The sequence below is a fragment of the Bos taurus genome, chromosome 19, assembly GCF_002263795.3.
Source record: "Bos taurus isolate L1 Dominette 01449 registration number 42190680 breed Hereford chromosome 19, ARS-UCD2.0, whole genome shotgun sequence".
Taxonomy (NCBI): domain Eukaryota; kingdom Metazoa; phylum Chordata; class Mammalia; order Artiodactyla; family Bovidae; genus Bos; species Bos taurus.
In genome coordinates this window covers 20,605,259-20,632,830 of record NC_037346.1, presented here as the reverse complement: position 1 = coordinate 20,632,830, position 27,572 = coordinate 20,605,259, and the positions used below count along the sequence as shown (strand labels likewise).

Below are 27,572 nucleotides of genomic sequence, written 5' to 3'. Positions count from 1 at the left end.
ATGGGGTCGCACAGATTCGGACACGACTGAGCGACTTCACTTTCACGCATTGGAGAAGGAAATGGCAACTCACTCCAGTGTTCTTGCCTGGAGAATCCCGGGGACGGGGAAGCCTGGTGGGCTGCTGTCTATGGGGTCGCACAGAGTTGGACTGAAGTGACTTAGCAGCAGCAGCATACTATCTTCCATAGTGGCTGTATTAATTTACATTCCCTTTTCTCCACACCCTCTCCAGCATTTATTGTTTGTAGACTTTTTGATGATGGCCATTCTGAAAGGTGTGAGGCAATATCTCATTGTAGTTTTGATTTGCATGTTTCTAATAATGAGTGATGTTAAGCATCTGTTGATGTGTTTGTTAGCCATCTGTATGTCTTTGGAGAAATGTCTGTTTAGGTCTTTTTCTCACTTTTTGATTGAGTTGTTTGTTTTCCTGGTATTGAGTTGTAAGAGCTGCTTGTATATTTTGGAAATTAGTCCTTTGTCAGTTGTTTCATTTGCTATTATTTTCTCCCATTCTGAGGATTGTCTTTTCACCTTGCTTATAGTTTCCTTTGCCGTGCAAAAGCTTTTAAGTTTATTCAGGTCCCACTTGTTTACTTTTGTTTTTATTTGCATTACTGTTGGAGGTGGGTCATAGAGGATCTTGCTTTGATTTATGTCATTGTTCTGCCTATGTTCCTCTAAGAGTTTTATAGTTTCTGGTCTTACATTTAGATCTTTAATCCATTTTGAGTTTATCTTTGTGTATGGTGTTAGGAAGGCTGCATTTCTTTATACTCACAATGAAATATCAGAAAGGAAAAGTACAAAAATAATCTCTTTTAAAATTGCATCCAAAAAAAAAAAAAAAACCTTACCAATAAACCTGACCAAGAAGATGAAATACTTATATGCTCAGAACCACAAAACATTGATAAAGAAAATTAAAGATGATTCAAACAAGTGGAAAGATATCCTATGCTCTTGGATTGGAAGAATTAATATGTTAAAATAGACATACTACCGCAATCTACAGATTTAATGCAATCCCTATCAAATTACCCATGACATTTTTCACAGAACTAGAACAAATAATCCTAAAATTTATATAAAAGCATCAGTTCAGTCGCTCAGTTGTGTCCGACTCTTTGCGACCCCGTGAACTGTAAAGATCCACAATTGCCAAAGTTATCCTGAGGAAAAAGAATGAAGCTGGAGGCATAACCCACCCAGACTTCAGACAATACTACAAAGCTACAGAAATCAAAACAGGGTGGTATTGTGCTTGCTTTGGCAGCACATATACTAAAATTGGAATAATACAGAGAAGATTAGCATGGTCCCTATGCAAGGATAACAAAAAACCAAAACAAAACAGTGTGGTATTGGCACAAAAACAGACATATGGATCAATGGAACAGAATAGAGAGCCCAGAAATAAACCCACATGCCTACAGTCAATTAATCTTCAACAAAGAAGGCAAGAATATACATAGAAAAATGACAGTCTCTTCAGCTAGTAATGTTGGGAAAGCTGGATAGTCACATGTAAAACAATGAAATTGAACACTCCCTCACACCATATGTAAAAATAAACTCAAAATTGCTTAAAGACTTAAATATAAGACATGGTATCATGAAACTCCTAGAAGAGAAGAACATAGACAAAATATTCAGACATATACCAATATTTTCTTAGGTCAGTCTCCTAAGGCAATAGAAATAAAAGCAAAAATAAACAAATGGTACCTAATTAAACTTACAAGCTTTTGCACAGAAAAGGAAACAATAAACAAAATGAAAAGACAACCTATGGACTGAGAGAAAATATTTGCAAATTATGTGACCAACAAGGTTTAATTTCCAAAATACACAAACAGTTCATACAACTAAAAAAAAAAAAGATGGACATTTCTCTAAAGAAGACACACAGATTGTAAATAGGCACATGAAAAGATGTTCAACATTGTTAATTATTAGAGAAATGTAAATCAAAACTTCAAAGAGGTACCACCTCACATCAGTCAAAACGGCCATCATTAAGACGTCCACCAAGAAATGCTGGAGATATGATCCTGCAGTCCTACTCTTGGGTATATATCTGGAGAAAACTCTAATTCGAAAAGGTACATGCAACCCAATGTTCATAGCTGCACTCAGTCGAGACACGGAAGCAACCTAAATGACTACAGACAGATGAATGGATAAAGATATGGGATGATCCCCTGGAGAAGGGCATGGCAACCCACTCCAGTATTCTTGCCTGGAGAATCCCATGGACAGAGGAGCCTGGCAGACTACAGTCCATGGGGTCGCAAAGAGCTGGACACAACTGAAGTGACTTAGCATGCAGGCACATGTGATAAATTTGAAATGCCTGTGATGTTTCTAAGATAGAACAGTAGGCAGCTGAGAGTCTGGAGCACAGAGGAGAGGATTAGGGACATATTTTAGAAATAACACTGTAGGGATAAGATTTTAGGCTTGGAGATGGGTAAGCTCTCCTAGGAAGAAAGAGTAAAGGGAGAAGAAAGGAGAGCTAGAGATTGAGCCTGGAGAATTAGCCAGGTGTAGAGCTATGCCACTAAAAGAAATGTTGAGGGCAGTTAAGAGGAGCATGTGGTTTGGAGAGGCTTCCCCAGTGGCTCAGCAGTAAAGGATCAGCCTGCAATGCAGGAGCCATAGGAGATGCAGGTTTGATCGCTGGGTCAGGAAGATCCCCTGGAGGAGGACATGGCAACCCACTCCAATATTCTTGCCTGGAGAATCTCATGGACAGAGGAGCCTGGCAGACTACAGTCCATAGGGTCACAAAGAGTCGGACATGACTGAAGCGACTTAGCACTCACATATGCGTGGTTTGGAAAGGAAACTGATGATTTATATTTGGAACTTGCTAAGTTTGAGGTGCACACTACAGTCTTGTTATTTCTAGTGTCATGCCTGGGCAAAATGCGTAGGTCCCCTTCAGAATGTGAATGCCATATTTATATTTTACTTTGTGATTTGGTCTTATGATATCTCTGTGAATTTTCAAAATAAAACATTACTAATCATGTTCATGATGGAGTTTGGAGCAGTAGAAACAATTCTGCTAAGATCCATGACACTGCAGCTGTTTCTGAATTATAGAGATAAATAATTTTCTATGTCGCCAGTCCTAAACAATAAGTGGCTATTTCATTTTGAGTAATGGACAGGAGATGAAGAAAGAAGAGTTGTCCAACATTGAGCCAATGTGCTTTATGGGAAGTACATGAGCTGGGAATGCAATGAAAATACACATATATTGAACATTTACCATGTGCCAGGTTCTGTGCTGGGTTTTGGGGATAACTCAGAGAACAAGACATAAAAGTCTTAGATTTTACAAATAAGTAAGGAAGATGGGAAAAATTAACCTGCAAATAAAATAGCCACAATGGGTGGCAAGTGCTGTGAAAGAAACAAACAAATACAGGAAATACATGGGAAAGGTGGTATGGCACTTTGAGTCTAGAAAGTGTCTTTAGAGAAATTTTCCTTGGGTAAATTTACTTAAGTTGACATTTACTTTAGTCGATTTCTGACGGATGAGGAGTCATATCAAGATGTGGGGACATGGTTTGCTATTGATAAATCACCAAATTGTTTTTTTGCAGAATTTGCCCCTGAAAAGTTAAAGCAAGCTGAAGAGCTCATACTACAATATGGGCAGTATGGGTACACTGAGGTGGGGGAAGCTGTTGGAAATGTCTGCCCCCACAGGTAGTATTTTATCATTGACATTGTTTAAAATTGTGTGCACAGGGTGATAACAAAAAGTAGACTGATATTTAGTCAATTTTACTATTATTTAAAAATTTTTTTACAGACAACAGCCCCACCATGGGCTGAATGATGGCCCTCAAAAAGCTGTGTCTATATTCCAATTACTAGAAACTGTGAATATTACCTTACATAGTAAAAGAGTAAAAATTACCTTATATAAAAAGATTTTGAGAACATGTATCAGATTATCCTTTCATAAGTTGAATGCAGATATTAGATCTAAAAATTAAGCTACCCAGTTCTTAAAATAAATAGATACATGCTTTAATAGAGTTATCACTGTAGAATTCAATGCCATGTTGGGAGAAATGCTTTTTTTTTATTTGGCTGCACTGGGTCTTAGCTGCAGCATGTGGGATCTAGTTCCCCAATCAGGGATTGAACCTGTGTTCCCTGCATTGGGAGCACAGAGTCTTAACCACTGGACCACCAGGAAGTCCCCAAGGAGAAATGTTTCTTACATACAAGTTTGCTTACAGCCAAGTTACTTAACCCAAGTTAACTTGCCTGGCCATGTAGGCATTTTTCTTCCTTTGTTTGTTTTTAATATTTATTTAGCTGTGCCATGTCTTCGTTGCGGCATGCGGGATCTTTAATTAGGGCATGTGAATTCATAGTTGTGGCATTGTGGGATCTAGTTCCCTGGTCAGGGACTGAACACTGACCCCCTGCATTAGGAGCATGGAGTCATAGCCGCTGGACCACCAGGGAAGCCCCCATGTAGGTGTTTTATATTGTCATTCCTATTGGAGAAGGAGGCCTCCTGATAGCTCAGGTGGGCCCTCTCAAGGCAGGACTACAGTCCTGGGCCTGGCCACAAATTTAGGTTTAGATATTAATACTTATCAGCATTAGGAAGACTGAATCACACTTACCAAACTCACAAGGCCAGCAGGTGACAAAATTCAAGTGTTTAAAAATATTTACTAATTTAATAAATGATGAGGAACTTCTGTGTGTTATTCAGTGTACTGTCTCTGCTTACAAACAAGTGACATATAAGGTGAGATTACATTAGGAATTATAGCTAGGTGATGACATCAGAGCAAGCAGAGGAAGTTTAATGAATGGTTTTATACCTGCGGTAGGCAGGCTCTGAGATGGCCTTCAATGATCTCTTTAATGAAAGTACAGTATTCACACCCTCCTGTGATCTCCTCCCCTTGTGTGTAGGTGTGCACTCACTTCTACTAAATAGAATGCAGCAGAAGGGATGTCACATCTGAGATTAGGTTACAAAAAGACTACGGCTTCATCTTGAGAGCTCCCTCTTGTTCTATTGCTCACTCTGAGGAGAGACAATTGCTATGTTGTGGGCTGCCCTATAGAGAGGCCTCTGGCTAACGACCAGTGAGGAACTGAGGTCTTCGGCCAACATCTCACAAGGAACTGAATCCTACCATCAACCACATGAGTGACCTTGGAAGCAGATGCTCCCAGCAATCTCATGAGACCTTGAGCCAGAGGCACCCAACTAAGTAGCACCCAAATTCCTGACCCTCAGAAGCTGTGAGATAATAAATGTTTGCTGTTTTAAGGCACTAAGGTTTGGGGTAAGTTGTAACCCAGCAATAAATAACATAACACCAAACATATAACTTTTGAAGTACTAATTTAAAAATACTAAAAGACAATAAGAAGGGAAATAAAACTAACAACTACAATAGTAGTTTTCATGGATATACTATTTTAATAGTTTCTTCGGCAGTCTAATCACACTGACTAGATTCCCTATTAGTGGTTAATTTCATCCAGTTTATGTTGAGTCTTACTAGTTTTATTCTCAGGGAGTGACATTTTATCCAACTTCTGGATGCATCTAACTATGGACTCCAAAAAACTAAGTATACACACTGATAACTAAATATGTATTGATTCATTCATACTGAATTTATTTTGTCTACTGGAGACTAGAAAAGAATCCAAAATGGCATATGAAATAATTCCCTGGTCTTTTTTTAAAGTTAATGTTCACAGGGCAGACAGATGTTTAATTCATTTTAAAAAAAATACTCTTTTTTAACAAAAGGAATAAATGTTCAAAGTCCAACTTTTTGAAAAAAACAGAAGCAAAGAAGAAGAAAGTGAAAGTTAACTTTGAACCTGCTACTCAGAAAGGACTGTTACTGAATGCACTATTGATTTTAGTTGACAACAGTTGCCTATTCTATTTTTTTAAACATCACAAATAAGACTTTTTGTCACCATTAAATATCTGAATTTTGAACAGATTCTTGAACTAATGGCTCCTATCTATCATCTCATTCAACTTTAGCATTCAACTCATCCACAAACTACTACCTTTATTATGAAGCTCCATCAGTTCACCCAATTCAAACGTTTGCTTCTTAGGATTTTTACTTTTCTAACAAGTAATCATAGAGAGGATAAAATGATTGGCAAGGCTTTTTCTATATCTTTCTCAATGCTATCTGGAATCAATTTATTGACAACTTTTTTCAAGTTATTTGTCTGCACTTCTCAGGTCATGATTCCAACCATCTTCTTCCGGATTTGGTGAACTTGTTGGTGCTTCCTTAACACAAGAGGGCTTCCAAATCTGACTATTGTGGTTTTTAGTAAAACCACAATAGAATAGATGAAGCAAATAACCATTGGTAGTCTTGATATCAACATGAGATTCAATCATGGCCTGCCACTTTTGGAACATTTTGGAACACAGTTTATCATGGCTACGATCCATACCATGGAAGCTGATTGGCAGTTTTTGCCCTAAACGGTCTCAGCACTTAGCTTGGATTTTCTACATGAAACTCCATTATTCTGCAGATTAGCAAAGCTCACTTTTAAAACATGACCCTGAGGCCGTCAGATGCAATTTTGATTCCTTGAGTTCTCCTGACTGTTTATTCAGTATTTCATATATTGAACATAGCTGCTACTTTCACATCATACCAATTTTTCCTAGAGAATGGATTAATCACTTTCGTCTTGGCAACCTTTTTGCCACTTTTCAGAAGGCACTTGTTTTTGCCCCCTGCCATGGTGCTCTCCAAGAGCCAAAAGACCTATTTGTTTATTCTTTTAAAGATTGGGAAAACATTCTGTTCTTGGTTAACTTGCTAATTGATTTTTCTAAAACTGTTTCCTTAATGAAATATCATATCTGAAAGTTTAACTTTATATATCTAATATTTAATAACTTAGTATAAGTAATATTAATATTTAGTACCACAAGCAGAGATATTACTTTGCCAACAAAGGTCCGTCTAGTCAAGGCTATGGTTTTTCCTGTGGTCATGTATGGATGTGAGAGTTGGACTGTGAAGAAGGCTGAGCGCTGAAGAATTGATGCTTTTGAACTGTGGTGTTGGAGAAGACTCTTGAGAGTCCCTTGGACTGCAAGGAGATCCAACCAGTCCATTCTGAAGGAGATCAGCCCTGGGACTTCTTTGGAGGGAATGATGCTAAAGCTGAAACTCCAGTACTTTGGCCACCTCATGCGAAGAGCTGACTCATTGGAAAAGACTGATGCTGGGAGGGATTGGGGGCAGGAGGAGAAGGGGACGACAGAGGATGAGATGGCTGGATGGCATCACTGACTCGATGGATGTGAGTTTGAGTGAACTCCGGGAGTTTGTGATGGACAGGGAGGCCTGGCGTGCTGCGATTGATGGGGTCGCAAAGAGTCGGACACGACTGAGCTACTGAACTGAACTGAACTAACATTATAAACACTTTATTCAACAAATTTATTTACATTATCTAATTTGACTTTCATTATAACTTGTGAGGTAGGCATTAATATTACTTTCATTTTCAGAAAAGTAAACTAAGGCTTAGAGAGGAAAAATAATTTGCTCACACAGGATCACAAAGCTAAGCAGTTTCCATTCTAGATTCCATTCTAGTTCTGTCTGGCTACAAAATTTACACTCATACCTTTCTGCTATAGTTTCTCCCTCAAACTTTCCCCCTTATTTTTCATTAAAAAAAAAGTCATTTTAAAAAACTTTCATATTTAGAAAAGTCGTCATATCCCAGTTATTAAAAGACTAACCTAATTTACCCATACCTCTGTTCAACTCCTTTGAAAGTTTTTTGAAGTTAGTGTCTCAAGGCAAATATATTGAGATCTAAAGGAAATATACATGAATAAAATTATTTCCCTGCTGAAATAAAACAGTGGATGTTACCAGTGATTTGCCTTGTTTGAAATTGGAACTATCATCAGAGAACCAATTTCCATTTATATAAAACTACATAATTCTGTTTCTGATTATAATTTCTGTAAAGTTATAATCAATTGTTACAGTTGGAAAAACTAGATTTTTATCAGCTACATTTCTTGCTGCTGAATAGTCCATTATAATGAAATAAAGGGGTAATCTGGAAATAAAGAGCAGTGATAATGATTATGAAATGTTAAGAGTGGGACGAACTTGGAGGTCACTTTGCCCATTCTCCAAATTTTGAGAATTCAGAGGTTCGAAGATTCAAATATCTCTGTATCTCTTAAGTGGTCATAGTAGACAAAGGTTAAGAATAAAGGTATGTGAAAAATGGCTTTCATCTGACAATTAAGACAGTGTCGTAAACATATTTACCCAAGTTCCAAACCTCTATCAATAAGAGAAATGAATTAAAAAAAAAAAAACCCAAATAACAAAAAGCATAAGACCAGGTACATAAAAAGTACCTAATATATATTTGCGAATGAACAAATGAATAAAAAGGTTTTATTGCTTTCAAGTTCCCTCAGTCCTTGAATTCACATTTTACATGCAATCATAATGTATACATATAGTTTATTATCTTGATTTTTGCCCTTGAGTTATAGCATTTTTCCACGTTGTTATAAAACATGACTATAACCTTTTAAAGTACCTATTGAAGTTATACCACCACTGAGTCAGATTCCCAAATGATTGTTAAAAATCACTATTAACAGGGGTGAATCCAGGTTTTGGGGAGGGCCCTTATTAAGGAAAAAATACAAAATGATATTACTTTAAAAAATTTTTACAAAGTAAAATACCTAGCTCTTTCAAGAGATCATTTCTAGGGCCCCTCCAGGGCCTTGGAGGCCCCTGCCTCTGTTGATAACCAGATACTACCTTCATGGGGGTTATGATATAGCTTGAATGTTTTTCAGAGGTTACTACAATTTTAGAAATGTATACCACACTTGATAGTGTTAAAAATTCTTTCTATCCATCTGACCTGGAATCTACTTCAGGCTCCAACATAAACTTGGTAGCTTTTAAATTATAAGCAAGTCTCTTTTAACTTCTTCAGGTCTCGTATGCCCCATCTGTAGAAATGGGCTTAATATCTACCTCAAGGAATTGCACATGAAAACAAAGGTAAAATAGTTCAGTTCCTGACACATCATAAATGCTCCATAGGTGTTATGAACACGGTGATAGTTAAAACATTAGCCTACCTTATATAGGAACCGCCTGTTTCTCCATTACAACTTCCTACACTGACTGTGGGTAAAATACGGCGTAAAATGAATTTTAAAGATTGTGTAGATTCCATTTTTTATTATTTTAATTACTTTTTTGGCCTCAGCATGCAGCATGTGGGATCTCAGTTCCCTGACCAGGAATCAAATAAGGGAAGTCCCTTATTTTAATTTTTAAAAATAATGTTATTATGAAAAGTAGTGACTATATAACAGCACATTTGGAAAATAGAAGAAAAAAAAAATAGCACCCAAAATTTCTTCAGACTTATACTACATTTCCTTAATGTGTTTTTTTTTTCCTTGATGCAGATTTTATTTAAAATATAAAAATATACTTGAAGTAAGGAGATCAGTCCTGGGTGTTCATTGGAAGGACTGATGTTGAAGCTGAAACTCAAATACTTTGGCTGACTCAACTGAAAAGACCCTGATGCTGGGAAAGATTGAGGGCAGGAGGAGAAGGGGACGACAGAGGATGAGATGGTTGGATGGCATCACCGACTCAATGGACATACTGCTGCTAAGTCACTTCAGTCGTGTCCGAATGGACATGAGATTGGGTGAACTCCGGGAGTTGGTGATGGACTGGGAGGCCTGGCGTGCTGTGGTTCATGGGGTCGCAAAGAGTTGGACACGACTGAGCAACTGAACAGAACTGAAGTAGACCCAACTATTCTCTTTTCAAGGAAGTTTGGTATTATGGGATTATATTTTTCAAATACATGGCAAATCTTAAAATATGTTTTACATAAAACTATTTTAGAAAAATCAGCAGGAAGAAAAGTTACATTCTACTGTTGTTGTTCCATACTTAATTCCTATGAGCTGTGCAGTGTGGCCAAAGTAAACAAATAAGTAAACAAAGATTCATGTTTTTATAAGGTTATGATCTTACTGTACATAGAATTTAGTACTCTGCATTTTTTTCTTACATTATATCACAAGTCTTTCTCCATACTATTGCATACTACTACAGCAACATTCATAGTAACTAGAGCATATGAGAGCAAGGCTTAGTTTCCTAAACTTCATATAAATGTGTGTGAAGACACCAAGGCAGGCCAAAGATGTGAAAAGCTAGAAGCTCAGAAAGAGTGCTCTTGGTTTGCCTGCAACTATAATGCAGAAAATGTATTAAGAGAAATTATGACTCAAGGATTCTTGATTTTCAACCAAATGTCCAAATCAGCAAAAGAATATAAAGCCCTGTCAACATAATCCTAAATTCCATAAACACTTTTATTTCTTTAATAGATGGGAAAGTGGTACAATACTATTCAACAGCAAGGACTTATTTGTCACGACGTTATTAGGATTTTAGCTCTCAAAATTGGGTAAATATATACCCCTTTTACCCAAAGGGGTCTTTCTTTAAAATTTAGCAAGGCAACACAATCCTCACTATAAAGATCAAGTCAAGATCTGGACATGGTTGTCTGAATTCAGTGACATTTGCTCTTGGAAAAAGAGTTTTATCTTTTAATTATTCTTTTGTGCTGATATTCATTAATTGCAAAGTACAACTTTTTTCTTTTAAGCTTCTTTGTTCCTTTAACATGATCCTGCTGTAGGAATTCAAGCCACATCTAAAAAATTGTTAAGATATACGGTGAGGAAGCGATCCACATGTTCATTGGTGAATGAATGGAAAAACAAAATGTGGCATATGCATACAATGGAATATTATTCAGTGTTAAAAAGGAAGGAAATTCTGATACACACCACAACATAGATGAACCTTGAAGACATTATGTTAAGTGAAATAAGCCAAACAAAAGGACAAATACTGTATGATTCCACTTATACGAAGTATCATAGAAAAAGAAAATAAAATAATTGTTATCGGGGCAGGGGAGGAATGGGGAGTTATTGTTTAATGTGTATAGGGTTTCAGTTTCTGATGATGAAAAGTTCTGGAAATGGACAGTGGTGATGGATGCATAAAATGTGAGCGTCCTTAGCAACACTGGGCTGCATAGTGAAAAATGAGTAAAATGGTAAATCTTGTGTATTTTATGGTAAATTTTAAAAAATGCCCCCAATATAACACAGACTGAGAAAAAATGTATAATGTAACATTCATGGGCTTCCCTGGTGACTCAGACGGTAAAGAATTTGCCTGTAATGCAGGAGACCCTGGGTCAGGAAGATACCCTGGAGAAGGGAATTTAGCTACCAATTCTCATATTCTTGTCTGGAGAATTCCATGGACAGAGGAGCCTGGTGGGTTAGAGTCCATGGGGTATGGACTGCAAACAGTCCAACATGACTGAGGTACTCACACCGATGCATACATATTCAGTAAGAAATAATTATACAGCAAATATATCTGTAATCACTATCTAGGTCAAGAAATAAAGACTATCAGAGTGCACCCTCCTGCCCCCATCACAACCCTTTCCTCCTTCCTGAGTAACCACTCTCTTGACTAAACATTTACTTTTAAAAATCAGGCTGTAATGTGATAACGCCGGATAAGTTAAACCAATGTTACACAACGCAATAGAGTATTTCTTTACATTCCAATATTTTCCATATATGCAAAACATTTTTTAAAACTTAACTTCTAAAGTACTCTTTTCCTCTCTCTTGAAACTTCGCATTCTAAAACCTTTCTTGAATTCACCGTTGACCTCACCTGCAGAGTTAAAAAAAAAACAACAACCAAACAACTGCTTCTGTGTAGATTTCTAGATTTTCATTCCTCCCGCTCTCCCTTGCCTCCAACTACAAAGAAACAATGATTTAAACCCTTTGTGCCCTTTTAGAAAATTACACAGATACCCCATTGTGGAATCCTATAATCCCTTCGTGGAAAGGAAGAGATTAGCATATGAATACAAAGCAAAATGAATCCAGAATACAAAATGATCTACTGGATTGTGAAGCTCTTGTATTCTTAAAAATGTATTTATTTCTTCTTTTTGATTTGCCCCTTTAGTGGTCTCAGGGTTAAGGGAATTGAGCTTCCCCTCTGGTTACCCGGAAAAGGATTTAGGAAAAAAAAAAAAAAAAAGAAAGCCAATAGATTCTAGGAGCTGCAAAACCAACAGATGCCTCCCAGAGCCAGCGGAATCGCCAGTGGAATCTGCTACCCTCGACATGAGCTAGCTTGCTGGCGAGGAGTGTAGAAAGTGCTGTTCGCAGACTGCGCGGTGAAGGAGAGAAAGCGACACAAGAGAGAGCCATAGTGCTGACGTTGAAGGCCCGGCCCTGTGAGGTTGCATAGGGTAAGTGGCGTTGGCCAGGAGGCTGTGGCGAAGGGGGAAGGAAAGAGGATTTGGGCTAGGGGCGGGGCCAGAGGCGCAGCGTTGCTCCTGATTGCTGGGATGCAGCTGCCAATCTCGCAGAATCGCTCTGTTAACCAGTGCGCTGGCGAGACGCGCTCAGATATACTGAGTGAGCCCTGAGAAGCAGTCTCAGATCCTGACGGTGCAGCAGCCCGCAGCCTCAGCCAGAGAGTCCCAGCCGCTTTCAATGGAGGAGAAGCCCGGCCAGCCACAGTCTCAGCACCATCACAGCCACCACCATCCGCACCATCACCCCCAGCAGCAGCAGCAGCAGCAGCAGCCGCACCACCATCACCATTATTATTTCTACAACCACAGCCACAACCACCATCACCACCACCATCACCAGCAGCCTCACCAATACCTGCAGCATGGAGCCGAGGGCAGCCCCAAGGCCCAGCCAAAGCCGCTGAAACATGAGCAGAAACACGCCCTCCAGCAGCACCAGGAAACGCCGAAGAAGAAAACAGGTCCGGGAGGGAGGACGAGTGGGGGAAGGGGGATGGGTGGGGGGGTGCGGGAGATGGGGGTGGGGCTGGATCGGAAAAGCGCGGAAGGGGTCGGGGTGTGTGCGCTTGTGTGCCGGTGTCCTGCGGGTGTGGGGAAGCCCCCTCTCATTCTCCGAAAGCTCGGGCTGGGCCTCAAGGTTTGCAGCGCCCTCTTCTCCTCAGCATGGGAGAGGCCCAACCAGGCCAGTGTGACCTTCCCGGCCCCCGCCCGGGCTGGAGGGAAACCCGGAGGGTCGGCCCTGGAAGTCTAGCCTTTATATTCCTCTCTCGTTTACCTTCCTGCGGCCCACGAGGGACCCTAATTTGGGGGCCCTGAGTTGGGGGCGAACCCAGCCCCCCGAAATGCTTCGGGGTGTAACTCAGGAAGGCCTAGCGAATTCCGACTCGGGTGGCGTCGCGAGACCCTTGTGCAGGCGGCGGGGAGCGGGTAGCGGGGCAGAGTTGAGGAAGTGTCCTCCCTCACCCGCCGCCCCAAGCCCACCTGTGGCCTTGGGGTTCCCCGTCTCGGGGGGCGGTTGGGACCCCTCATCTCTCGGGTCATTTCCACCCCTAGACGCTCGTTTCGGGCACCGGACCTCTCAGTTTGTCCCTGCGGCTCACTCCGAGGCCGGCGCCCCGGGCCCGCTCCCCCCAGAGCCGGCGCGGCTGGAATGTTCTCTCCTCCTCGCGGGGCCGCTTCCTGTCCGCCATGTTGGAAGCCGATTCCTGTCACCGACTCCGGCCCGCTGAAGAGCGGAGGGGGAAGGGTGTCGAGGGGCGCCCGGCGCGGCTGAGCCGGGTGCCTCGGGATCCCCCCGCGTCACCGCGCCCCCGACACTGCGGGGGCGCCGCGCCCCCGGCCCGCGGCCGCCCCTCCCCCCCGTCGCCGGCCGGGTTGTGTAACCCGGCGGCGGCCGCGCGGCCCCGGGCGGGTCCCTGGGGTGAGGGGCGGGGGCGGTTGGGGTGGGGGAGGGAAGCGGCCACGAGGGGAGCGGCCTGCGCCGGGCCCCGCGCGCCGGCGGCCGCGTTTCCCGCTCCCGGGTGCGGCGGGAGGCGCGGGCGGTCGGGGCGGGGAGCCGGCCTCAAAGCTGACGCGAGGGAGGAGGAGGCCGCGGGCGGCGGCCGCGGGCGCTCCTCTGGGCAGGGGGGCCGGGGGGGGGGGATACATTTTGGGTAGAGGCGGTGCCTGAAGGCCGGGTGGGGTACCCAGCGGGAACCAGGCTCCCCGGTCACGAGTTTCTCTGCCACAGGAACCTCGTCTCCTGCCAGGTTCGCTCACGACTCCGCCTCTCAGGCTTTCACTTGGGTCGTTTTCTTCTAGCAGCTCATTTTTACAAAAAATGCTTGTTTTATCTTCTTCCAACAACCCCCCCCCCCCCCAACATTTACCTTCTGGGCTTGGGCAGTGGTTTTGAGGAATGAGATTAGAAGAGTGAGTGAGTGAATGGAAGAGAGGGCGAGGTTTTTTTGACCCCTTTTTCTTGCCCTTAGGGGTGCGAGGTGGCTCATCCACGAGGTTTGTGCACTACCATCTTGCCTGGGATGAGACTTATTTCATGTTAATAAGGAAAGATGTTTTCCCATTTTAAAACCGATAGGAATCCCCCAACTCTTCTCTTTAACAAATATTAAATTGAAGGCAAAAGTCATTTTAGAAAACATTTAAGAAGAAATGAACTTTAAAAGTTTATAACCATGCAGATTTTTAACAATAGTTGTTCTCTTTATAAGTTGAAATTGTAAGAAGATATTAAACCCAGGGTGTCAGATTTGATATAAGCACTTACTGAGAGCTGGAGAAAAACTATTTCTATTCTATTACAGACTTAATAGTACTTGAAGACTGAAATTGAGGGATCAGATTTTCCATTTTGGAGGGTGATAGGGACTGATGATGTGCAGTAGAAATGAACATTAAATTTCTTGAGTGTTTAACCTAAGGGTTTGAAACAGTTTAAGAGCTGTTAGAAACTACATCCTATATTTTTTTAAAAGGTTAAATCTTTTTCAGCTTCAGGTGGAAAAAAATTTTTATTATGCTTACTTGAACTATAAGGCAGTATTACAGTTCAGATTGGAAAATTCAGCTTTGTCTGTCAGGTATTAGTATACTCCCCGCAGGACTTCTCTCCACTTACGGAAGCATCCCCTGAGCCGTTCAAGGTGACATCTTTCAAATTAGTTTGTCTTATCCTGAAAGGGGATAAATAGGGGAAACTGGGTTTAGCAGTTGAGAGAATGTGAACAGTGTGGGGGGAGCAACTTTTCTTGTGTGTCCTGGCCACATTACTGTTGCTTCAACATGCATAGGTCTAATTTATTAAGAAAGCTTGTGAGGATTTTTGAAATGTGTCTGTAGCGTGTTGAGGGGGGCTTTGATGACCCATTACTCACAAATCTATAAAGAGGAACAGTTTTTCTTTATCCAGAAGAGGGCGCAAGAGAGGGAGAAATGCAAATCTGTTCGGTAATTTCAGATACTAATCTGGATTTTTCAGGACTCGAGTTTTGCTGAGTCCTTTTGAAGTAGGGTTAGATGCTTTGGCATGGCAACCCTAAATAATAAAAGCGCTAGGAGGCCTTTCATTTTTCTCAGTAATTCTATGTTTACATTTTTTAATACCTAAATTTAAAAAAAAGTCAGACATTTTGCATACCAACAAGGTTACCATGGGAATTTTTTTTGTTTTGGTGGGAAATTTTTAATATAGTTAAATGAGAAATTTTTTTTTTTTATTAAAACTTAGAGGTAAAAGTATAGTGGCTTCTTGGTGATTTCTGATATCAGCAACTAAATAGTAAAAATTATTCTAGTTAATTTTAAAGTCTTGGCTTTGGTCCAACTTAATTTGCACTTTGGATTATTAATTTATTTACTTTTGTGTTTAAAACTGCTTATCTTGGAGATGTGAAAAGCTATGACTAATTGGCCCAAGAGTACAAGCCTTTGTTTTAGCCTGTTAGTACGTTAATGGTGTATGTAGTTCTGGTTAGTCTAGAGTGGTACACCAGTAAACTTATATCTGTTAAAGTGTTGAGAGTTTGTTGAAATTTCTGATTTTCTGGGGAAAAACAAACCTTTTAGAAAACATCCTAAGCAGCTCTCTCTCCAGTCTCATAGTTAGAATTTTTTCACCAAAAGTTTGATTTGATTGGTTATCATGGCTTCCCATGAGCTGAGGAGCCTGGTAGGCTGCAGTCCATAGGGTCACAAGAGTCAGACACGACTGACTGACTTCACTTTCACTTTTACTTTCATACATTGGAGAAGGAAATGGCAACCCACCCCAGTGTTCTTGCCTGGAGAATCCCAGGGACGGCGGAGCCTGGTCTATGGGGCTATGGGGTCACACAGAATCATGGCTTTTTCAGCCAGACGAAAAGTAAAATATAACTCTAGAGGAAGTTAAGAACTTTTTACAAATATATTGTCTCATGGAACAGGTTCTGTGCCACTCTTGCTCAAGAACGGTTATGCCTTAAGTATGTTTTCCTGAGTTAATTTCTGAAGGTTCATATAATTTGCTCATTTCACTGATGCAGAGTAAGTGACTTAAAATTATAGTAAACCCTGTTGTGAATCTTCTCAGTGTGTTCTGTTTCACATCAATTTTTTTTAAAACAATGGTTCTCAAGCTTTTTTTAAAAAAAATCTTAATATTCTTTATCCTCTGAAAATATATGAAGAGCTAGTCGTATGGGCTATGTTTATTGCTGTTACCATATTGGATATTAAAACAAAATTTGAAAACAAAAATATACAAGCTCATGTGCGTTTTAGCCTTTTAGGGGCTACAGGCCCAAGAGAATGAATGAAAATGACAAATTATTTAGTATTTCTATTGGAATACTAATACCAAATACTATTGGATTCCCCCCATCCCCCTGTAAAGCTGATTTAAATGAATGAGTGTGTGTGTCTGTGAGTCTTATCCTTAGCTTTTATCTTGTATTTGTTTCTAATGACTTGACCTCACGGTGCTGTAGGGAATGTTTCATAGTAAGGTACTTAACTAGTGTCACTATTTTACTAGTAAGGAAATGAGAAAAGTTGTTGACCCAATTGAATTATCTGTAATAATAAACTGATTATGGTGATTGAAGTTCTTAAATTAAACTTGAATACCTTAACACTTTTTAAAATTAGATACCTTTTATTTGTTAGTATTTTCTTAATTATTTGGTTAGGCAGTATGGTATAATGAAATGAAAAATGTAGTAAGAGTTGGCACATAGGCATTCTGGTTTCATACAATAATAGTATGATAGAATGTATGGGATGTGTCAAGTTTAACATCATTTTCGAAAAAGTTCACAAGTGTTAGATTTTTTGTTTGACAGAAGGCAATTAGGAACTTCTTATGGTGACCACCCAGAGAAGCCAATGGCACCTCCACTCCAATACTCTTGACTGGAAAATCCCATGGACGGAGGAGCCTGGTAGGCTGCAGTTCATGGGGTCGCGAAGAGTCAGACATGACTGAGCGACTTCACTTTCACTTTTCACTTTCATGCATTGGAGAAGGAAATGGTAACCGACTCCAGTGTTGGCCTGGAGAATCCCAGGGACGGGGGAGCCTGGTGGGCTGCCGTCTGTGGGGTCACACAGAGTCGGACAGGACTTAAGCGACTTAGCAGCAGCAGCAGCATGGTGACCACCATCCATTTATGATTTCATAGAAGTGCAGTCTTTAGTTTTCCTGTAATACTTAGATTTACTGTATCCATTTAACTTGATTTTGCCCGAAGGGTAGCTCTGTTCTTAATGGTAATGGAAATTTTATAACAGCCTTGTGAGAATGATGAGAAGGTTGATGCTGTTAGAGAAAAAATATTATGCTTAAGAAGTTATGTTCTTTCTGACCTTGGACTCTGGTTTGATCCTAGGTCAGTTCTGTTTCTTAGTAAACTTGCTAATCTGTAAATGGGGCTAACAAGTGTTTTCTCATAGAGTTATTAAATAGTAAGATAAAGCTGAAGCTCAGCATAGAGTCTAACACATTGTGAATATTAAATAGTCCTTAAATGTTAGGTACTACTGTAGTTTACATATTCTAATTTTTTTAACTTTTTTCCCCCTAGGCTACGGTGAACTAAATGGTAATGCTGGAGAAAGAGAAATATCTTTAAAGAGCCTGGGTTCTGAGGAAGCTACCAACCCTATTTCCAGGGTCCTCAATGGCAACCAACAAGTTGTAGACACTAATCTGAAGCAGACTGTAAAGTCCAGCACCTTTGGGAAAGCAGGAATTAAAACCAGGAATTTTATTCAGAAAAACAGTATGGACAAAAAGAATGGGAAGTCTTATGAAAATAAATCTGGAGAGAACCAATCTATAGACAAGACTGATACTGTAGCAATTCCAAATGGTGTTGTAACAAATAATTCTGGCTATATTACTAATGGTTATATGGGCAAAGGAGCAGATAATGATGGTAGTGGATCTGAGAGCGGATATACCACTCCTAAAAAAAGGAAAGCTAGGCGCAATAGTGCCAAGGGTTGTGAAAACCTTAATTTAGTGCAGGACAAAATAATGCAACAAGAGACCAATGTCCCAACCTTAAAACAGGGACTTGAAACTTTCAAGCCTGACTACAGTGAACAAAAGGGAAATCGAGTAGATGGTTCAAAGCCTATTTGGAAATATGAAACTGGGCCTGGAGGAACAAGTCGAGGAAAACCTGCTGTGGGTGATATGCTGCGGAAAAGCTCTGATATTAAGCCTGGTGTGAGCAGCAAAAAGTTTGATGATCGGCCCAAAGGAAAGCATACTTCTGCTGTTGCCTCCAAAGAGGACTCGTGGACCCTGTTTAAGCCACCCCCAGTTTTTCCAGTGGACAATAGCAGTGCTAAAATCGTTCCTAAAATAAGTTATGCAAGCAAAGTTAAGGAAAACCTCAACAAAACTGTACAGAACTCTTCTGTGTCACCATCTTCATCTTCATCTTCCTCATCATCTACTGGGGAAACTCAGACCCAAGCTTCAAGTCGATTATCCCAGGTCCCTATGTCAGCGCTGAAATCTGTTACTTCGGCCAGCTTTTCTAATGGGCCAGTTTTAGCAGGGACTGATGCAAGTGTGTATTCTCCAGGGGGTCAGCCACTGCTAACTACTGCTGCTAATACTCTAACACCCATCTCTTCTGGGACTGATTCAGTTCTCCAGGACATGAGTCTGACTTCAGCAGCTGTTGAACAAATTAAGTCCAGCCTTTTTATCTACCCTTCAAATATGCAAACTGTGCTGTTGAGCACAGCTCAAGTGGATCTACCCTCTCAGACAGATCAGCAAAACCTGGGGGATATCTTCCAGAATCAGTGGGGTTTATCATTTATCAATGAACCCAGTGCTGGCCCTGAAACTGTTACTGGGAAGTCATCAGATCATAAAGTGATGGAGGTGACATTTCAAGGGGAATATCCTGCCACTTTGGTTTCACAGGGTGCTGAAATAATCCCCTCAGGAACTGAGCATCCTGTGTTTCCCAAGGCATATGAGCTGGAAAAACGGACTAGTCCTCAAGTTCTGGGTAGCATTCTAAAATCTGGGACTACTAATGAGAGTGGAGCCTTATCCTTGGAACCCAGTCATATAGGTGACCTGCAAAAAGCAGACACCAGTAGTCAAGGTGCTTTAGTGTTTCTCTCAAAGGACTATGAGGTAGAAAATCAAAATCCTCTGGCGTCTCCTACGAACACTTTGTTAGGCTCCGCCAAAGAACAGAGATACCAGAGAGGCCTAGAAAGGAATGATAGCTGGGGTTCTTTTGACCTGAGGGCTGCTATTGTATATCACACTAAAGGTAACTTGTTTGTTTCCTATATGAAATTTCTTACTGGTCGTTTATTAATACATATTTATTGGCTGTTATACTAAGGGTGAATTTTGGAAGCTACTATGAGATTCTTTAAGGATTGCAGAGCTTAGTTGAGAATAACATTATGGATAAGCAGCTGGTATCAAACAATTCAGGGTCTTGGAAATAGTATGGCTGAAGTTTAGAAGGAATATTCACTTTTGCAACTTAAAAACATTTCTTTTTATATAAACAAGTTATAATCGAGCTCTTGCCTTTTGTTCAGGGAATAAAGGGGTGGGGGTGCTAAAGGGATGATGTTTTATTTTCTCTTAAACACTCATAAGAGTTCTATTTAATTTTTTTCTTTGAATAGCTGTGTCTCCTTTGCTTTTTATATCATGTGCTTATTAGTGAGCTCAATTAATAGTTCTAATTTGCCTAAAATGAATAGGAACAGTGTTTTGGAGAAGTCTAAAAAGTTAAGAGTGTCAGCTAATTTGTTTTCTTATAAGAAGGAGTAATGGGTGCTAAAGGTAACTAGAAATAAACTACCATTACAGGGACAGTTAGCATTATAGCGACCAGGTTTTTGGGAGTCTGTTTTTCATAGCCCCAAAGCCCATGTTAAAAATGAACCAGATATCTTTCAAGCTCCATGTTAATAACTTCTTTAGAATATGGTTTATTTGTGCCTTAAAGGAAAATTTGTTTTATGGTGTAAGTAATTTAAATCCTTAAAACAATGTTTTCTTGTTTGTTTTTGCAGTATTCATGTAGCAGTTTTTAAAAAATTATTTTTGAATTGAAGTGTAGTTGAATTAGTGTATTATTGCTCTACAGCAAAGTGACTCAGTTTTACATATCTTTTTCATATTTTCTTGTATGGTATATCACAGGATATTGAGTATAGTTCCCTGTGCTATACAGTAGGACCTTGTTTTATTATTCCATATATATGCCATATCCCATACTCCCAACAGTGGTTTTTGTTCTGTGAATGATGTTTACAAATGATGTTACAAGCACCTCTTTGCTTTGGAGAAGAGTGGTTTTCAGTTTTCCTTCTCTGTCTTCCACACCTCCCCTGAAAGAAATCCTTACCCCCTGCATGCATGTGTACACCCAATATATACTGCACAGCCCCATTTTGAACAGTAGCTCATTTAGGCAATGATTTGCAATTGTAAGGAAGAGGTAGCATACCTGATGGTGGTGATGAGGCAATTCATATTTTCCTTAGAAGAATCACTGCTTTGTAGATGAATAACAAAGCTATTTATGTGACTTCTAAGCAAATTATCTAGTCTCCATACCTTTCTATCTGCAGATTGTAAAACATTTAGTAAACAGATACCCATTTAAATTTTTCTTCCTTTAAAAAATGGGAATAAATAGAATTGCCTATGGGACTTTAGGAGTAGAAATCCTGGCAGATAAAATTATCTGTCTTCACTTTTCTCCAGCACTGCTCTTTGGAAGTAAATAAAAGTTAACTAAGAGCTGGATATTTTTAGGAAAGCTTAGGGGAAAAAGAAATACTTAGTTTCTTAAGACATTGGTTAATTATAAGTTAAATTCTGCCAGGGTATTTGTAATATTTTCTGTGCCATCTGCCCTCCAGAGACCACTATATTTTCAAAATCTTTGCCAAACTGTTTTACAGCTGTGGTGGTTGTGTGAACCTGAGAGGTTCTCCCACAACCTGGAAGAATTCTGGGGCAAGTTGTTCCATTAGGTGCTTGGTTGGTGATGTCTGATTTTTATTATGAAAAAAATGCAGACCTTTTTAAATCAGAGTATTAATTCTTGTTTATTCTTAGGTGTTACGTGTATGTATTTGTCCTACAGATGGGCTAAACAGATATGAAATCACTGATACTTAGATAAACTAGATAATCATACGTGGATGCAGTTATATTTAGTTTTGGTGACGTTACTGAAAGATTTGCTTTAGTAAAGTGCATCAGTTTGAGTTTTATAGTTGGACATTATTGAGAAGAAATTGGTATTGTTTTTTCCTACCTAAAACAAACAATATTCGGTTCAGTGAGGTCACAAAGTGGCAGATTCTTTGAATTTCTGGCAAATGTAGATTGATCCATCACGTCACTAATTTTTCTTTTATTTGAATTTTGTTTTGTGTCACAACCTTTGAAAGATATGAAGATCTTTTTAAATTAAGGCAAGTTTTCTGAAACTCTAAAAAGAGGTAATCAGTGGGACTTACTGGAATATCCTTTGCAAGAGCCCTTGACCTTTAAGAGAGTCCTTTAGTATGGTCTTTTCAAGTGTTCAAAAGTAATCTGTAAGTAAAGTTGATTGAAGTTCATCTTTGTTTAGTCACTAAGTGGTGTCTGACTCTTTTGCAACCCCATGGGCTATAGCTCAACAGGCTCCTGTGTGCATGGAATTTCCTAGGCACGAATACTGGAGTGGGTTGCCATTTCCTACTCCAGGGGATCTTCCATCGTGTGTCCTCAGTCACTTTAATCATGGCTGACTCTTTGTGACCCCATGGACTGTAGCCCACCAGGCTCCTCTGTCCATGGTATTCTCTAGGCAAGAACACTGGAGTGGGTTGCCATTCCCTTCTCTAGGGGATCTTGCCGCCCCAGGGATCGAACCCATGTCTCTTAACATCTCCTGCATTGGCAGGCAGGTTCTTTACCACTACCGCCAACTGGGAAGCCTCTTGATCATTGAGCCACCAGGGAAGCACTGGATGAAGTTAGGAGTCAACATGTTATTCATTGATACTTTTGAGTATGTTATAGAGTGATGGCTTTTAATGAACATACCCAAGACATATAACCATTGCCACCTTCAAAGTAGTTACTCAGAAATGCTGATTTGTTGTCAGAGGCTTAAAATTTTTAGATTTCTAACTTTCTGAGGTGATGTCATTGACTTTGAAATGGTCTAAACTTATTTGAAGCCGTGTCTTCAGAAGTAACATTGATTTGAGTTGTGTTTGGTTATAGTGTTAAACTAGTTAATTTACCTTGCCTGGCTAATATTGCACTAAATGATGTCAGGCATTCAAAATGCTGACATTTTGGAGTATTCATTAAATACTTTGATATGGTAAATTTTATCCAGCACATAGAGCTGTAGGGGAGATAAATTTTAATTTTTGATGGTTGGGATAAGTCAAAGTGAAAGTTATCTAGTATAAAATATTCCTGAGGCAATTATAGGCTATTGCAAGAAATTGAAAAAATTTCCCTATTACCTCCACAAGTGGCAGGTTATTGGAATAAGTGGTTTGATCCAGTAGATGTGAGTTGAACCCTGAATTTTTAAAAAAGATTTTAACTTACTGAGTGACACTAATTGCAGACTAGGATTGGAACTCTAAGTCTATAGGGAGGTTTCCTCAGCTTAATCCTTTGTGTGTGTGTGTGTGTGTGTGTGTGTGTGTGTGTGTGTTTTCCATACTACTGAAGAGTTGTACAATAAATTGTGTTTTCCTTTCCCTTGTATTGTACCTTCATAGGCAGAGTACTTTGCTTAGTTATGAAAGACTTGCATTTTCAGGGTGAATCTTTTCCTTAAAATAACTTCAGTACAGGAGAAAATAACACACGTTTTAAGGCACAGATTTTAAATGTTTTAAGAAAAGTACAAATAAGAGATTTTAGTGAAGGGAGAGAGAATTTCTAATGGAGTAAAGGTAGGAAGAGTAAGTGCAGGGTATGTTTTCCTGGAGGCAGTGGCATTTAAGCTGGATTTTGATGGATGAGGGAAGACATTTTACTTAATGAAAATGCAGAGAACAGAAACATAAAGAACAGAAAAGTTGGGAAATGAGAGTGATGTGAATCTTGGAAGGTATCCACTTTGGATGTGGTGAGAGGATATATATAAAAGAGAAGAAAGGTAAATTACTGTCAAATCATGGAGGTTTTTAATTCCCATTGGAGGGCAGGGGGAGCCTCTGAGTATTGAAGATAGACTGGTAGTATGTAACTTAAACTGACAAAAGACAGGGGTATTAATGCTGCTATTCCTGACTCCTATGTGCTTGGGCAAATCATTTATCATTTTTAAGCCTGGGTTTCATAATATTCTAAAGTATATCAGCCTTTGTCTACTCAACTGCTGTAAAAACTGAGTTGCTCTTAAGCAGTTGACTTGTAGGTCTGTGTTCAGGTATATTAATGTGGCACCAATTTGTAGGGTAGATTAGAAGGCATTTTTCTGGTGACTAGAAGTAAAAGATCAGTCAGATTACTGGGATAGTCCAGGCAGAGAAATAACAAAGATTTTCCTCTTGTATTTTCAGTCTTGTGACTGTATTACTTAACCAGAAATAAAACAGACATTTCAAAAAGCTTTTAGATTTGGTAAGGGCAAGAGAGAACTGATAAATATTCCTTCATCTATAGGATATGGGAGACAGGATATTGAGGAGTCAAGTTATGGTTAATTGATCCATAAAACTGATGGGAACTGTTCATACAGTTTAGACATTTGTTCATGAATAGATCTGAATGTTAAATTTTCTCTTGTTAACGCAGTGCTTGATAAGCATTTTCAGTGTTTTTTATTGCATTTGCCCCGTAATTGTGCCATCAAAGCTATCTTCCTAACAATCTTATAAACAGGTACCTGCAGATTTAATTTGGGTTTCAGTCCAAATTGAACATCCTAGGTTTGGGAAGACTCCTTTTTTTCTCTCTGTAATATGAGACAGATAGGAATATATATGACAAGTAATTCTTAACATTATGTAAGATCCTTTTTATCAGTGACTTTCCATTTTAACAACCATACTGGGTACTTGATTTCTCATTAATTCTGCTTTATGAGTACACTAGTTACTTTGCTGCTAATCTGGAAGGTAACTTTGAAGGAATTTAATAGAAGATAAAATTTAACTCCTACATTTTGTTAGCCTAAATCCTGAGGGAAAGGGAAGTAATTACCCATGCTATAGTAGCAGAAATTGTCTGTTACTGTCATAGCAACAGTTTCATTCTAAGCAACTTAAATTTTATATTTTACCATTAAAAGTAATAGAATAAGTGCTCCAAGTTCCTATTGTATTTAGAGGTGGTCCTGACAGTCGTGCTGCCTGTTGGTGTAGCTCCAAGTTGGGAATATAGGATTGAAATTGATCTACTGAAGAGTTAATTTACCATTTACTGAAAAGGTGATGATTTACAACTACCTTAATCAACTTGAAAATGTACTATATTTCTTTCTGGGTACAGTCAAAATGAAAAAAGGTTAGGGAGAAATTTCTGACAACCAAAAGAATAGGCAGGTAGGTGCAATGAGTGGTTGAGGAGAAGTTAAAATAACAAAACACAGTGTTGGGATAGCCAGAAATCAATCAAAAGGATGAATAAATCTGAACTAGGAAGAGAAGCAGAATTTAAATTTATGTCACCACCCCTGCAGGATTTTATAGAATTCGATCTAAAATATCTTAAGGGGTGGAAGCCATGATTACTGATAAATTGATCTAGGGGTTCACAGTTGTGGGAGTCAGCTTGTTTTGCCTTATATATGATTTGATTCTTTTTGGAGGGTGCCATTATGTACTTAAAATGTTAGTGTTTTTAAATGTGTTCTATTAACTGGGGCAATAGTATCTTTCAGTTTTAAAGAGAAAAAGTTAAGCTTCTATTTAGTTTTAACCCTCTTAGTTAACCTCAGTCTTTGAAGGATTTTAGAATTAAAATATGAATCGATATGAAATTGCTTTTTGTAGGTCAAAAGAGATTGAATAATAGTTTCAAATGGGTCTACCTGAAACATGTTCTATATTATTACTTCCTTGACTGATTTATGAGTAGTATTCTGTTCAAATCAATGTTTTATTTATTGTGTCAAGTACTGTGTGAAGCACTGGTGAGAAGTAGATGAAAACAGTGTTCATGTTATTAAAAAACTCAGTGTAATGGGAAAGAAATACATCACTAATGTGACTGCTCTGTAGAAAAATGCATTTGAAATACAGAGAAAGCACTAAGGTTGAGTAGGTGGGGTCAGGGGACACAGGTAGTTAGAATTCAAAGAAGTGAATGTTGGCTTATTGTAGAAGGAGAGTCAGAATATTTTAGGTGAAAACAGCATATGTTTGAAGTTTGCCAGTCACTCAGTTTCAGGAAAGGTGAATGGTACATGTTAAAAATCTTTAATTTATCAAGTTGTTAATGTACCTATTCTAGAAATAAATTTTATATCAGACACACAGAACTAATCTCCATGTTAGCAAATGGGAATCCAATGAAATGTTTTGAGCAATGCGATCAATTTCAGGTTTATATTTTTAAAGAAAGAGAATTATAACCATGGCTTAGAAGATAGAAACTGAGACTCAATTAATGGTCTCTAGATAAAAGACAACTTTAGAACGCTGTATAAGATACCACTGCTTGAACCAGGGCAATGGCACTGGGCAAGAGAAAGGGGAATGGGTAACTTCTGCCTGCCAGTGCAGGAGGCATGGTTGGATCCCTGGGCTGGGAAGATCCCCTGGAGAAGGAAATGGCAACCCACTGCAGTATTCTTGCCTGGGAAATCCCATGGACCAAGGACCCTGGTGGGCTGCAGTTTTGGGGTCGCAGAGAGTCAACATGACTTAGTGACTAAGCACGCACACATTTGCATATATTGTGGGATGTGGTGGTTGATAAATTTAGATAAGAGTTGCAGTTGTGAATACTCCCTCCCTACATTCTCTAACTCTGTCTATTCTTCTTACTTTTGTATGTTTGATACAACATTCCTGATCTTCTTGGTATTATCATTCTCTTTTTCTCAAATGTTGATGTTCCTTCAGTCCCCTTTTCAGGCTTGCAAACTCTTCTGGGTAACTAATCCTGTTTCTGTGAATTAGTTAAGACTTCTTTAGCTGCTTTTATGCTGAGTTCAGACCACATGTATTCAATTCAATGTCACTCCAGTGCTGTGTTTATAAAACTGAATTCATTTTTTCCCCCACAACTGCCCTTTCTTGGCTTCCCCTTTAGTGAATTAACATACAACCCTTGTCATTTAGGTTCATATGGATCTTCTCTAACGTCTTCATTCTTTTCCATCTCTAATACAACTGCCCTAATTTCTTAACTTTTGCAGTAACATTTTGGGCTTTTTCTATTGTCATTTCATCCATTCCTAGCATGTACTATAATAACTTCATTTCTTCAGTGACTTTCCTTCACCTATGTGACTAAATAATAAGCTTTCTTTCATGAATGCTTTGTGCTCTTTCCCACAAATACCAAAATGGCATTTTTGTCTGAATCTTTCCTTTGTGGCAACTTTTAGTTCTGTTCCGTGAATGGTGGTGTTCTTTGTCTAAATCTTTTCGCCTTATTGACTTACTAAATTACTTGTGACTGCTGAAGCCTGAGTCAGTGAACTTGTTTTATAAAAGATCAGATAGTAGATATCTTAGTCTTTGCGAGCCATAGAGTCTCTGTTGTCACTTGGTTCTGCTTTGTACAAAAGAGCACTGGGTGAGGCTCTATACCAGTAACATTTTATTTGCAAATACAGGTGGTATGTAGAACCCAGTGGGCTGACTGCTGTAAGTTGGCACACGTTGTTTAATACCATCAAGCTTTGTTTGCGTTGATGCTTCTCCCTAGAAAAGTTACCTACCTACTTTACTGAGCTCACAAGAGTATTTCTTTCTGTTTTTGCATCTGTATCCTTATCCTCTAAGTAACACTTTTTAATCAACTTGGAGTTAAGAACTTTTATTTAATTGGATGTTTACTCCAGGAAGCCTTGTGATACGGACTATGT

At 39.3% G+C, this 27,572-nt stretch overlaps 1 protein-coding gene, 1 non-coding gene and 1 pseudogene across 3 annotated transcripts in view; 2 read left to right on the top strand and 1 right to left on the bottom strand.

The window, feature by feature from the left end:
* Positions 1-1,263: 1,263 nt before the first annotated feature.
* On the top strand, positions 1,264-1,370 carry LOC112442772 (U6 spliceosomal RNA). Its single transcript, XR_003031067.1, has one exon. It is a non-coding gene; the product is annotated as a U6 spliceosomal RNA (small nuclear RNA).
* A 4,478-nt stretch (positions 1,371-5,848) lies between these two features.
* LOC107131506 (small ribosomal subunit protein eS1-like) lies at positions 5,849-6,797 on the bottom strand (annotated as a pseudogene).
* A 5,817-nt stretch (positions 6,798-12,614) lies between these two features.
* NUFIP2 (nuclear FMR1 interacting protein 2) overlaps positions 12,615-27,572 on the top strand; it is a 28,088-nt gene continuing 13,130 nt past the window's right edge. For both annotated transcript variants that reach the window (XR_003030796.2, XM_002695672.7), the window contains exons 1-2: positions 12,615-12,986; positions 18,087-19,811. Coding sequence is in view for 1 of the 2 variants with exons in the window: in XM_002695672.7 (XP_002695718.2) it covers positions 12,704-12,986; positions 18,087-19,811 (2,008 nt within the window). In the remaining variant the exon portion in view is untranslated. The remainder of the gene's footprint in view (positions 12,987-18,086; positions 19,812-27,572) is intronic.